This window comes from Mesoplodon bidens (assembly GCF_964165515.1).
Source record: "Mesoplodon bidens genome assembly, chromosome: 5".
In the NCBI taxonomy this organism is placed as follows: Eukaryota; Metazoa; Chordata; class Mammalia; order Artiodactyla; family Ziphiidae; genus Mesoplodon; species Mesoplodon bidens.
Window position 1 is genome coordinate 15,939,408 of NC_138161.1, and position 14,595 is coordinate 15,954,002.

At 37.4% G+C, this 14,595-nt stretch overlaps 1 protein-coding gene across 12 annotated transcripts in view; it reads left to right on the forward strand.

Annotated features, from left to right (window-relative positions):
- The window catches only part of GRIK1 (glutamate ionotropic receptor kainate type subunit 1), a gene marked incomplete at both ends in the record, with an annotated part of 439,442 nt that overhangs the window by 274,279 nt on the left and 150,568 nt on the right, over positions 1 to 14,595 (forward strand). For 9 of the 12 annotated variants that reach the window (XM_081234197.1, XM_081234202.1, XM_081234201.1 and 6 more), the window contains 2 exons: positions 2,041 to 2,298; positions 12,424 to 12,605. In XM_081234197.1, the coding sequence (XP_081090323.1) occupies positions 2,041 to 2,298; positions 12,424 to 12,605 (440 nt within the window). The remainder of the gene's footprint in view (positions 1 to 2,040; positions 2,299 to 12,423; positions 12,606 to 14,595) is intronic. The other 3 variants (XM_081234198.1, XM_081234200.1, XM_081234199.1) reach the window with 1 other exon arrangement.

Consider the following 14,595-nt stretch of genomic DNA (forward strand, 5'->3'; position numbering starts at 1 on the left):
TTGATTTTTTGTCAAGTAATATTAGCATCCCAGAGCTAAATATTAGCAGGAATCTCAATCCACCACCTACACTAGATGAAATAATAGTTCATATACTTTCATGCCCTCATTTTTTCTTGCTAACCAATGAAAGCACATCCAGAAAATGAGCTTCTGAGGACAGTTTTCACTTCTAGCACTTAATACAGAAAGTTATATCTTCATACCTCATGTGATAATTCAGTACTGAAGAGCACAGTGTCAGAAAGTTCCTTGTGAATATTTGCTGTCCCACAGATATTTGAAATATGGCTCTCAAATATTACTTATTAATTTTTCTCTCTAAATCAAGTCAGATAATTTTAACAAAGCCATATAATTTTTCTACTTATTTTTATTTGTGTGATGGTGTTATGATAAAAATTGACAATTTCATTTATAAATTTTGCTATTATTTAATTCAAATATTCAGCTATTATTTCATGGCAGTTCCAAATCCCTTTAAACTAGAATTAAACTGTAAATTTGAAATGTTTTTACATTTATATTTAATGCCAGCATAAAGTTATGCCTGCATAAAATGAGTAGGCACTATTTTACATTGTTATAGAAGATAATCTTTCCCAACATTTCTGGAAGGCAATTTGGTTTATATGTATCAAGTGACTTAAAAATATCAATACCCTTTAATGACAGATTTCAATCTACTCAAAGAAAATACTGTAAAATTTAGAGAAAAATATAAGAACTAAGACAAGTGTTTATAATATTACTTATAATAACCAAAAATTAGGAGCAGCTTAAATATTCAGTATCATAGGACTAGTTAAATAAGTAATGACATACTCATGGATTAGGCTATTCTATGACACTAAAAATATACTTTTGCAGAAGTTGTGATGACTTAGGGGAAATGTTGTGCTTTTAGCATTAAACTTAGTGTTAAATACAGGAAGCAATGTCTCCAACTTTATCTATATCGTGTTCAATTTTTTAATAAATCAGAACACCAAACTTTGAATAGATATTATCCCAATGATGGAATTTCAGGACCTTTTTTCTTCCTTACACTTTTCAATATTCTAAATTATCTCAATGTGTATATAATCATATAATGCAAAAAATAAATAAATGTTAAAAATTAATTTTTATGTACATATCTACTTGATTTTGTTTGGCTACATGTTGGCTGTTATTGAAATAGAAAGAAGACTGTCCTTGAGCTGGGTCCCTGGGCTCTAGTCAGTTCTGCCATTGTCCAGTGGCCCTGACTCACTGCATTGCCTATGACATTAGTGGGTTGGAGAAAATGTCTTCTGAGATCCCTTTAAGCTATGCTAATCTATTATTATATAATTAATTAGCTATCAGTATCACTTAACATTCTTTAGCAATTTTTCAATACCCTGGACCTCCTTTCTGAGTTTTAGGAAGGACTGGAACTAAAGTACTCTGCAGCCACCCAGAGAGTCTTTTGAATTCTCTGACCCATTAATACCTTCATTGACACATTGCCAGATGACAGAACTTGATTTATATGACATTCATTTGGCAAATGGCTTAAAGAATAGCTCTGAGTTCTTCTGGGTAACACCACACCAAGCAAGAGATTTAGACTCCATTTGATTAAAAGTAATGAAGTGAGGACTTCCCCAGCAGTCCAGTGGTTTAAGACTCAATGCTTCCAATGCAGGGGCTGCGGGTTCGATCCCTAGTTGGGGAACTAAGATCCTACATGCCGCCTGGCATGACCAAATTAAAAAGAAAAAAAGAAACAGTAATGAAGTGAGACCAACAACTCATTTTTGTTTGCAGGGAATTAGCCTTGTGATGTGGTGCTAATCATTTCTCCATTTACATCTCTAATATTTAGTATCTCCGGGATATTGGAAGTTGGATGAAGCATATTTCCTCAGCATACAGATGGAGAGTGGATAATAGTTTCCAATAGCGAAAATAAGGAGGAACCATGAAAGGGAAGATTAAATTCACAGAACTCTCTCTTTCTCTCCTCTCTTCCCTGCTTTCCCTCTCCACCCCCTCCTTGTCTGTGGACATCAGCATGTGACCAGCTGGCGCTTGGTGTGGCTGCTCTCTTTGGCCCTTCCCATAGCTCCTCTGTCAGTGCTGTGCAGTCTATTTGCAATGCTCTCGAAGTTCCACATATACAGACTCGCTGGAAACACCCTTCAGTGGACAACAAAGACTTGTTTTACGTCAACCTCTACCCAGATTATGCAGCTATCAGCAGGGCAGTCCTGGATCTGGTCCTCTACTACAACTGGAAAACAGTGACCGTGGTGTATGAAGACAGCACAGGTATGGGACTCACACAAGCCCTCACATGGCCATGTCTGGTCTGGAAAAAGGGAACCAGAATTTGCTACAGGCCTTTGACTCATCAGGCAGAGTGTATGAATATGTTCTTTTATATGAAGCTAATTGAATATTCTAATTGGGAAATGCCATGTGTAGCTAATTTATTTTCCTTTTGGTGAGTTGACCCTTTCTGATGACCCTTTCATCATCAAACTTAAGGCACTTTTTAAAAAGAAATATCACCTTATAATATATGTTGTAATCCAATCTGAATATTAAAGATGTAATTTAATGTATCCAACTCTGTTAAGACTGACCACGACTCCATTCTTAAATAATGCAGAGAAAGTTTGAAATTGACCATGAAGTATGATTCCAATTCAATAAGTAGCTACATAAATGCCTTGAAAAGTTTCTGAAGTACATACACAAAGGGATAATATTAGAGATTGTATCAATAAAATCTGACCATTTCATGGGATAAGGACTAAGAACCCCAGTAATGAGCCCTTAGTGAAGCTTGCTTTGTTCTGCCTGCTTATTTTAGGAAGAAGGACAGACATGGGGTGCTCAGCGTTTCACTAGACATTTCTCTGACTCTCTCCCATTTGAAGTTTCTCTCACTGGCGCCTTCCCCCTTTGTCTCCTGTTTACATTTTGAGGTTTGTTGGAGTTCCGGACCCCTTTTATTCAGTTAAATTCTTCCAGTGACTCTTCATTGTCCACATAGGAAAGTCCAATTCTAATTTAAAGCTCTTCACCATCTAACCATTTTCATCTCCATTAACCCAGGCACCAGCTGCTTTACATCCCTGTACTGTTACATCACTTTTAAATACCCCCAAGTCCATCCCTACTCTTTCTGAGGCTGGCCCCTCACTTTGTATAATCCTCCACATAACCCCCAAGGTGATAAGCTCCCTCATTCTCCATGATCACGCTCAAATATCATTTCTTTTTAAAGCTCACTGAGACGACATTAGGAGTTAGTAGCACATTGTAAATATAAGCATTACATCACATGATTCAATTATCTGCTTAAATGTTTTTGAGACTAGGAATTCCAAAAAGTTGGAATTTTATCTTTTTATTTTTATAATCTGCTACCTAACACAGTACTGTTTACTTTCTGAATATTTTTTCTTCAAGAATTGAAATTAGCTCCTTTCCTTAATCTACACATTTGGTAATAAGACTAATAAAATCATCATTGAAAATTAACAAAGCAAAGCACTTTTGAACTTTTTAATAATATTTCATTTTTTTCACTCATTTCCACCAAGCACTAGCATTTACTGTTCCTCAGGGGATGAATAGTGAGCCTCCTCTGTTTGGCACTAAATTCTCGTTCCATTTTAAACTGTCAGATAAAAGTGACTATTGTGGTTGGAATTATACATTTCTGTATTTTCTTATACCTCATCTCATTTGAGAAAGAAGTGAAGGTAGGTGATTGTATATATAATTTATAAATATTATATTCAAAACAGTCCTACTGGGAAGGATAAGCCACAGGCAGTCATATTTTTAGAGCTTCACTTGCTTGCTGTGAAGGAAGAAAATATATTATCAAAAGAACTCCATAAGTATAGTTAAAGAGCCTTAAGATATATATTATATTATATATAGGTATGGTAAGGCCTTCCATGTTGTCTACCTTTGTAAATAGAGAATCAAATGAGTTAATAAAATAATACTATTTCTCATTATGTAGTACACTCTATAGCATAATTTTCTCTCACTATTTCTACCGTTTCCAGCAATGCTGGGCCATCTAAAAGAAAAACAAATCAATGAATAATATTGAGGCATCTGGATTTAATTTAAGAAAGAGTTCAACTAAAGGTGTGAGCATAATTGTATTTAGAAAAATTATAATTTTCAAAAGGATAACATAAAATTTGATGTCCTAACCACCCTTTTGATTTCAAGTGAGCACGCATAGTTGACAGCTATTTTGCATAAGAGGAAATTCGAACTATCATCTCTATTACCTTTTACAAGAAACGGAAATCTCCTTTCATTCCTGTTAAGCTCATCTGAACTCAGTTGCTCAATATATACTTGCTGAAATTGAAAATCCAAATGAGTCTGTATTTTGCCCATTAAGTTAGAGACAATTCATGTTAAAATGATTTTACTCCCAAAGACATTAAAAATGTAAATGAATAATCAATTGAGCCATTAAATTGGAACCCAGAGAGTAAACAGGTCAACTGAGATCAATAAAAGAAGACATCTTTTGACTATGAGTGGGTTAATACTGCTTGACTGAGGGTTTTGGTTGAAGAAATTATCAAGTCATAAAAAGAAAACTTAGTAAACCTGAAGGAAAATAAAGGACTTAGGTGTCCTCAGCACCTGCCCTTACACCAAAATTAACTACCCATTAAAGAACATTTTATTGGGATTTGTTTAGGAGTTTGTGAAATAACCTGAAGCCAGTGCAGATGTCTAAGGTACTAAATGGTCCTTGACTCCCATTGAAGTCAATGGGATCACTGTGCATGTCTCTAAGGACAAAACCCAAATCACTAAATGCTAGCAGGCAGAATTCTGTCCTCTGGAAGAACAAATGTAGAAAGACCCTAGAGAACTGCCGGAGGGAGTTTTGCCTCACTTCATCTCTCTCTCTGGTGCCTGGATATTCTTCCCATCAGTCACCTACTTCTCTCTGACTCCCTCATTCAGAGGTGACCCTAGGCAATGCAAAATCACTGCTCATTGCTCATCCCCTCTGCTTCATTAGACCCCTGGTGGAAGCCTGGCTTCTATCCCTTCACACACTTCAGAAAGGGCTGAGAAGCTGAGCACCAAATGCAGTGTGGAGAATATTCAACAGTTTCTGCTTTCTCAAGGCTAACCTTAGTGAAATGTAGTCATAGCTAATTTTGTAGGACAGGGACCAGGAAGCCTTTCTCTCAGAAGGGTTACATACTATATAGCTTAAGCTTCATGGGCCATAGCATCTTGCTCACAACTATCCCACTCTGCTGAGGTAGCAAGAACACAGCCACAGGCAAAATATAAATGAACAGGTGTGTTGTGTTCCAATAAACCTTTATTTACAACAAACAAGGAAGCCAGTGTGGTTGTATCAGACTGAGAGGGGAAGGGTAGTGGGGTCAGAGAGGAGGGCCTTCATGATCATGGAGGGCTTTGTAGATTATTGGAAGAGCTTTGGTTCCTCATGAAATGGGAAGACATTGGAGAGTTTTCAGAAGAGGAGTGACATGATCAGATTTATACCATAAAAAGATCACTCTGGCCCTTGTATTAATAAAATGTCATAGAGAGGGAAGCATAAAATTGGAGGCTATTAGAGAAATCAAGGCAAGAGATGAAGGCGATAGTAACAGAGGAGTAAGAAATGGTCAGATTCTGGAAATATTTTGATATTGAGCTGGAATAATTCTCTGAGGGGTAGAGGCTGGGTGAGAAAAATAGAGGAGTCAAAGATGACCCTAAGCTTTTTGACCTGAGCCAAAGGATGGAGTTGCCATTGCCTGAGATGGGGAAATGGATAAATGGACATAGCTTGGAGAAATAAGGCTATCAAGAGTTCAGTCATGAATATGTTAAGTTTGATTTTGCAATGTCTACTAGATATCCAAAAAGAGGCAATGAGTAGGCAGTTAATATATGACTCTAGAGTTCAGGAATGTGGTGTAGGCTGGAGATACAAAATTGAGGGTCCTCAGCATGTACATGGGAATAGATGAGGCCATCAGAGAAATGAGTTCCAACCAGATGTGTTCATAACACATAGTACTTAAGAGGGATTTTTTCATCCACTGTTGCCTTAAATCATTTTTCTCAACACACCAGAGCCATGAGATTTATAAAATGCAACCTACCATAAAGAACTATTATCTGTCACTTACTTAAAACATAGTCTCTCGGGCTTCCCTGGTGGCGCAGTGGTTGAGAGTCCGCTTGCCGATGCAGGGGACACGGGTTCGTGCCCCGGTCCGGGAAGATCCCACATGCCGTGGAGCGGCTGGGCCCGTGAGCCATGGCCGCTGAGCCTGCATGTCTGGAGCCTGTGCTCCACAACGGGAGAGGCCACAACAGTGAGAGGCCCGTGTACCACACACACACAAAAAAACATAGTCTCAAAGCTTTACAATGTGGATTCATTTGAGATAAGATTAATATACAGAAAAATGTCAGTGATTGAAAGAAACATTAAATCCAGAAAGAAAACCCAAGAAAAATGACAACCACAAAAATCACAATAACTAAATTCTTGAAGTGCTGACTGATTGCCATACATTGTTATAGTTATTTTATATAATTAACTCATTTAATATGCTCAACTGCCCTGTAAATAAGTGCAATAGCTACTCTTTGGGCTATATTTAAATAGTGACTTAGATTTGTTATGCTTATTATATTTTCCTTCATTTGCCCATAGAAAATAGAAAGAATATATTGTTCAGAACCAATAATCTTGACAGAGCCCTAAAATTTAGACTTGAAGAAAATTAAACATTTTGACATAGGTGATTAAGCCAAAATGTAAACAATCAGTGCCAAGTAAAAGAATAAGTGAATCGTTTCACCTTAGCAATCATAATTCACACCTCTGTGTTGTTATGATGACTCATACTAGCCAAAACCCTCTACCACATGCCCTCCCAAAATTCTACCTGAAATAGTTGGAGAATGGAAAGTCCTTGGCACTCAGCACCAACAAGATAATATATTATAGTTCCCTTTCTTCTGCCCTTACTCTTTTTTACCCTTCCTATTTACCCACTCCAGTCCCCTGACCAGAACCCTATCAAATGTTCAGAGTTCTGCTCAGGAAATCATTTTTTAGATATTTCATGGTGGTTTATTATTTTTAGCTACCATTGATATTGGCCAGAATTTAGGACCAAAACATACTGGTAGAGCTAAATGCAACATAGTTAATCTCAAATATTTTGACTAGATTCTTCTATGAGGTTCTTTGAAATCAAGGAACATAATTTTTCTTTTGGGAAGTCTTTAGCCTTTTTTGATGCACTTTTGAAAAATCGTATATATGGAGATCTGCACTTAAAAGTGCTATATTTCCCCAGGTAATTCACTCACTTACCCATCTCCTTTTCTCAGTTCTGATTTTTTTTCCTCCCCTCTGGAGGGTATATAGATCCCTTAAAAATCCTATTAGATTTGGATACATTAATATACCAACAGGTTTGTGAAATGCCATTTTGCATGTTTCCAAGTTCAAATGAAGATGAAATTAACATTTAAAATGTGCGATCTTATCTTTGGGTCCCAGTGGTTTATTACATTCATTTTTATGACATCAAATCCACTGTTGTGGTACAATGAAAAGGGAATTGGACTAAGACTCAAGAAAACCTAGGTACTTTTCTTTTGAACTGCTGCTCATTAAATATAACTAAAACTGTCCAGAAATTGGTTGAGTTGCAAAAAGTGAGGTAGAGAATTTCTCGAACCAAGAGGTGTTCAGCAGCAGCTGTGTAGCAGGAATTCATGCATCAAGTAAGGGCTTGACCTTTAAGGTCTCTTCCAATTTCTTGCTTCTGTAACTCATTTTCAAGGCCAATCCAAACAATTAACCTCAATGTGCCTCACTTTCCTTACTGTAAAACGGCACTGACACATATCCACCTCAGAGGTATATTCTGAGGTTTACAGAGCTATTTATAAGACATGTAGGGATACTTCATAAGAAGGGGCAATGCAAATAGCAAAGTTTATTATTATTTAAGGAGAAGACAGGGAAAAATTTAAACAGCTACTGGAAATAGCATGTTCTTTTTTTCTCCTCCATATGCTCCACCTGTTCCCAGAGTCTACGTGCATAAAAATCAGCACATTTCTGTGTCATATCTGAGTGCACAGAGTAGATAGATGGCCAAAGAAAGAGTGTAGAATTTGAGCACTCTTGAATGTTATCTCTACATGCAGAGCCCAGATCAAACTCATGTGAAATAAACAGGCTCCTTCTTCTCAAGCACTTTTCAAACCAAAGGTGCAGTTCCCAATTGCATTACTAAAGGTGCGAGTGGAGGAAGGAGGCTCATGTTTTGTCTTTTTATTAAGAAATATTTGAACTTAGAGAAAAATGGCAAGAAATGTATAATGAACTCCTGTACATCCTGCATCTAAGTTCAGCAGTTGTCATCATTTGGCCACATTTGCTTTAATGCCCTATACATCTCTCAGTATAACAACAACACAACAAGTAGTAGTATTGTTGATTTGAAAGTAAGTGACAGACAGCATGACCATTTTACCTCTAAATACATTAGTGTATATTTCCTAAGAACAAGTACCTTCCTTTTTATAACTGCACTACAGTTATCAAACACAGGAAACTTAACACGGATACAGTTTTTAACATCTATATCAATATTAATGTCTATATATATATATATGATATTCTAGTTTCCCTAATTGTCTCAATTGCAGTTTTTTTGTATCCAGGATCACTCACTGCATTTAGATGTCAGGTCGTTTTAGTCTCCTTTGGTCTAAAGCAGTCTGGCTTTCCCTTGTCTTTCATGACCTTCATATTTTTGAAGAGTCCATACCAGTTTTACTGTAGAATATACCTCTATTCACTTTGTTTAGTTGTCTCCTTTTCTGCATTTCATTTTTAAAGTGTCTCTCCTGCAGTGGACTAGAAAATCCGTCATCGTTGCCAGGTTTGCACGCACCCTTACCATTCTCTGCAATTGGAATCCCATCTTAGAAGCACTGGGTCACTCTGGCAGGGCTGACATCCACACACAGGAGGGCCATTAGCAAAGTTAGGAATTGTGCCTACATCAATTTTCTTTCCCTGAGGTAATGACTTGTTTAAAGACAAGTTTTAACTTTTTACAATGAAGTGTAATGGATTGCTGGATTGATGGATTGTTGTAAAATGAAAATAAAAGGGAAAGCTTTCTCTAAAATTTGTCTCCTGTGGACTAAAAAGCCTTTCTAATTGTAAATTCTGTGATGTTTGCTAATGAAGGCAGCAAGCCTTTTTTTAAGCAAACAATTGCTTCGGAAGAGAAACGTAAACCTCCCTGTTTCTTGCTCTTTGTTCTTTCTACATCTTCGGTCTGTAATCTTTAAATCTGCTGATCTCCTTTCCTGAGGCACGTTCACCTGCACATGGACAAAATGAGAAAATTAGGGCTTAGTAGTGAGTTTTTCTGAAAGGTAAATTTAGTCCAATTAAAACTAATCTTTTGTACTGAGTTCTCTTTTCTCCTCTATTGGTATTAAAATACATTTCTGTTGTGAAACAATTGTGAAAGCTCTCAGTTACTTTTTTTGAGGAGGGAACCTGTTTATTAACAGCTTCATTTGCCAAATAAAGGCTGAATGTTTTATGCTGGTCCAAATTTTTTAATTTTTTTCTCTATTTATGCAGATATTTATTTATATAGTTAGTTAGTAACTCAGTCAGTTAGTTAGTTGATCTTAAATCTCAAAGTCAGGAGGAGCCACTGATTTGATGAAAAGAGCCCTAGCTTGGGGAGTCAGAGGTGGACCTAGCTTTAAACTCTGGATCTGCCACTTAATAGCCTTACACAATCTTGAGCAAATTGCTCCAGCCCCTGTCAGCCTCAGGTCATAGTTTATCAAATTAAGTAATAAGTGATGCCCCATGTATAATACAAGATTCGATGGGATGAACTCCTTCTGTTGGCTGTGCGGACCTTAAAGCAAGATGTGTTCATGTTGTATTTCCAGCCCTTAACATGGATGGGACTTGGCATGGAGTGAACATCCAGAAAATGTTTTCCTGTAAAAATGAATGAACGAAGGGAGAGAATATATTCAACTTTAAGTTCCATTAACATGCATCTAAGTCTTCATGATAGGAAGATGAACTTCAAGATTGCCATTCCATTTAGTAAAGAACAAAAGAGCAGTTCATTGCAGCATATGAAATGTACTTCTTAAATACTTTTCCCATTTTATTTAAAGGCTACGTTGATCTCCCTTGTGGTCATGCTCAAAAAAAAAAAGGAAGTGATTGAAAAGCAGGAGGGCGATAGGAAAAAACAAACAAACAATAAAAACAAGAGAGACTCACAAGCAGCCTGGAGTAAAGAAGAAAGGAGAATGGGTACCTCTTTCTACTTTTTACCTCTCTTATCAAATAATCCAAAGCTATATCTGGTCCCTCAAGCACCAACAATTTTTATTGTAAGACATGATGGTGACATGGAAAGACTGAGTGCTAGACTCACAAGCAATCTGAATCCATAGCTCCTCCTATCTTTGTAACCCTGAGTAAGTTACTTAATTGTTCCAAGCCTTGGTTTTCTTACTTGAAATTATGAAGATGATAACCTTTGCTTCATAGGGTTATTGTTAGGATTAACAAATACACAAATCCATGTGCTCAGTTTTCTTCCATTAGGACTCATCAGTTGCTCAGGACAAGTGATTCTGGAAGTAAGAGGACAAGTGACTCACTGGTGCTTGGGAACCTTCAGCCACATTGGTTGATTTGAAAAGAAGCAAGAACCCAGGAAGTCTATCATTCTAACAATTTCTATTTTTATGTTAAAGAAATTAAAAAGGATAATGAGGGCTTCCCTGGTGGTGCAGTGGTTAAGAATCCACCTGCCAATGCAGGGGACACGGGTTCAAGCCCTAGTCCAGTAAGATCCCACATGCCGTGGAGCAACTAAGCCCGGGCGCCCCAACTACTGAGCCTGTGCTCTACAGCCCACACGCCTAGAGCCCGTGCTCTGCAACAAGAGAAGCCACCGCAATGAGAAGCCCGCACACCGCAACGAAGAGTAGCCCCTGCTCACCTCAACTAGAGAAAAGCCCGCATGCAGCAACAAAGACCCAGTGTAGCCAAAAATAAAATAAATATATTTTTAAAAGATAATGAGCACTAAATCTTGATACGATTCTACAACTCCTTCCTTCCTTGCTCTGGTCCATTTGACTCTGAAGAGTAGCTTACAAATTTACTGTACTCAGGACCACAACTACCCAAGGTACAGAGGAATCTTATAACATCTTAGACACAAAAATGTAGCTTCTAGGGAAAACAAATAACTAAATAAATAAAGCAAGAAAACAAAAGAAGTGCATCAAGTCCAGAGGAAGCTGGCATCCATGTTGTGTCTTGCACAGTGCATACCACAATTTCTATCTGAATAGTGATAAAGCTTAATATTTCCTATTTATTACTTGAAGCTGACACATCCTGAAGGCACAGACTGTGTAATAAAAAGCATTCAATTTTCCAATGGTAGTCCTTGAGTAAGAGCCAACATCATGCAGTGTAGTGAACACCAGTTAATATTAGGGGAAATAAGATGGAGGCTTCATATAGTTATTGGTCTTGCCCTATTAAAGCACTTTTATTAAAAAAATGGTGCAGTTCGGTGGATTCATATTTGTGGTGAATTAAACATTCTTCATCAAGTTAGTTGGCTGTATATACTTTCCTACAATTTACAAATAGTGTATTTTTAAAGAATTTGTTTCTGCCCTTATTATCATAATCTTCTAAAATTCTATTGTCTTTTCTTTTAAATCAAGAAATTATTTTCCCATACGATGTTCAATTATATTAGAAAGAAAATACAATAAGCCATTTATAAATAGCTTATATGGCAGGAACTGGAAGACTATATAGAACAGTCCAACCAATTAGCTGGTAAAGAGTATGTTATATATAAATACTTGCTGAAAGGTTTACAGAAGTTTATAACCCCAAGAAATTCTAGTGTTCAATCGGTTTTCTCTAAAGTGAATGGGTGTTACCCATTTCAAAAAGAATCTTTGGAAACTTCAAACAACTTTTTGTTTACAAAAGTTTTACAGTATTGACTTGATTTGTTAAAGATTTGTGGTGAAAGCTGGAGAGGACAGTTGCATTCTAAAAAATTCAGAATCCTCTTGGGAGAATTGTGCTTCCAGCAACACATACCCACAAAAGGAAAATACAGTATAATCCATATAGAAAGAGGAATTTCATAGAAAGAGGAATGACTAATGAGAAGTCAATAATGTAACCTTTAGGTAGATGGCCTCTTGATACATTTTGGGAATTATATGAGTTTGCCTATAAATGGCAATAAGCAAATACTTTGGACAGAACAATTTGTTGAATGATTGAATGTCATTTTCTAGGTCTCATTCGTCTGCAAGAGCTCATCAAAGCTCCCTCCAGATATAACATTAAAATCAAAATCCGCCAGCTGCCATCTGGGAATAAAGATGCCAAGCCTTTACTCAAGGAGATGAAGAAAGGCAAGGAGTTCTATGTGATATTTGATTGTTCACATGAAACAGCCGCTGAAATCCTTAAGCAGGTAAGAGGGTTAGGAAGGAGGTGAAAATGTTGGGGGACGAGTTCATTTATCTTTCTCAGGCATGCCATCTGGTTTCACTTAGTGCAGCGTGATAAAATGCCAGCAGTCCAGTTTAGGCTGAAGATTGCAGATTTCAGAACCCTTTTAAAGGGTCATAGGGCTCAGACTTCTTTGAAGCCACCTGTTCATATATAGTTGTAGATGTGTGGTCCTGTGTACATACTCGGAGATATATAGATCCTGCCAGCAGAGATTGAGAGGAGAAGAGTATCATTTCAAGTTGAGTAAGCAACTCTTCTTTTATGTCTTTTGAAAACACCAAGCTAGATTTCATTTACAAAATGCCTGACTTGTCCTAAATACATCTTCCTCATGGCAAGACCTCTTTTGTCAAACATGCAAGATTCCAAACACAGTGAAAAAGGGACATGGAGAGAGTCACAGAAAAGATGCTTCTCTCTTCTAATTTGTTACAGACAATGAGCTGCCATGCATTAATGTCCACCGGATAATGTGGGTGGAAACAATAAATTGTGAAATCTTATATAAATGAAAGATCTTAATAACATTGAGAATGATAACAACAGAGTTAATACTTTCTGGGCACTTCAGGATATAACACTGGTCTTATGTCTAAGAAAGAAAACTCGGAATCAAAATAAAAAACAGATTAAAAATAAATTTAAAAAAAAGATTAAACCTAGACTCGTGGTTCTCAACCCAGAGTGATTTCACCCCCTCAGAAACTTCTGTCAATGTCCGGAGACATTTCTGGTTGTCATATTGGGGATGGTGGCACTTTACTGACAGCTAGCAATTAGAGGTGCTGCTAACCATCCTATAAGACACAGGATCCCACCCCACCCCACAACAAAGAACTACGTAGCCTAAAATGCCAACAGTGCTGAGGTGGAGAAACTCTAGCATAGACAGAGACAATGGGAAAGGCAAGCCAGATGTTTAAAATAGAAGCACTAATAAAAAATCAGAGGATTGAATTTTGGGGAAAGTAGGAAAAAAATAGCCAGGTTATATTTACTTGGCCTAATGGATGTCTCTCTGTATTTAAGTGGTTACTGTGGCATGAGGCAATGTTCTTACCTAAAATGACACAAGGTGTTATTATACTCCCTAGTTTAAAATGTCTGGGGTGTACTGTTGGGTTGACTGGTAATGGGCACTAATTTCACAAGTAGACCAACCCCTCCATACAAATGCAGAACTGTGGGATTCTGAATCACTTAGAAGAGCTCTCTGGGCACAGTCATACAGCCTGACTCTCCAGTGCTATATCTCACACTGGAAGGGCATTTCTCAGAAGCCACTGAGTCATAGAACATATTTTAAATTGTGGTTGAAAACAATCGTAGACGTCATCAAGGCTAATCCTCTCACTTTATAGGAGATAAAATAACTTTCCCAGACTGACACAGCCAGGAACGGGCACTGAGTCTCCTTTATCCCATCTGATGCTTTCTCCACAGTGACACGTTGCTTCTCCAGTTAGGCAGACTATCTGTTACTTACTTCTAGACTATAGTTTCATTAACAAGTCTTTAGATATTATAAGTACCTCTCAGTAAAGAAAGCCAGCATGCTGCAGTGATGTCAGCAACTAAAGAACTTGAAAGGTGAATAAATATCATCAGCTGCTCTTTATCTTAAGGCTTCACTTGAGAATTTAATACAGTCATTAAACTGTGTAATGGAGTGTGGGCCAGAACTGAGAAAAACACCCAGATTTTATGCATAGCCCTCAAAATACAAAGAAGTATCCCTTCCCAAGAGTCTTTCATAACAGAAGCTAGGGACTTCTGTTACATTTAAGAGAATGATTTTCTGATGAGGCTTCTCTTAGTCAGAAATCCACTTAGCTCACATAACTGGTCATATCTCTCCCAAAGGGCAGGCTTGGAATAGGCAAGGGAAGTGCCCGATGGCCATGGGCAGGGGCTGCTAGAGTTTCTCCTGTATTTTGATAAATGTGGAT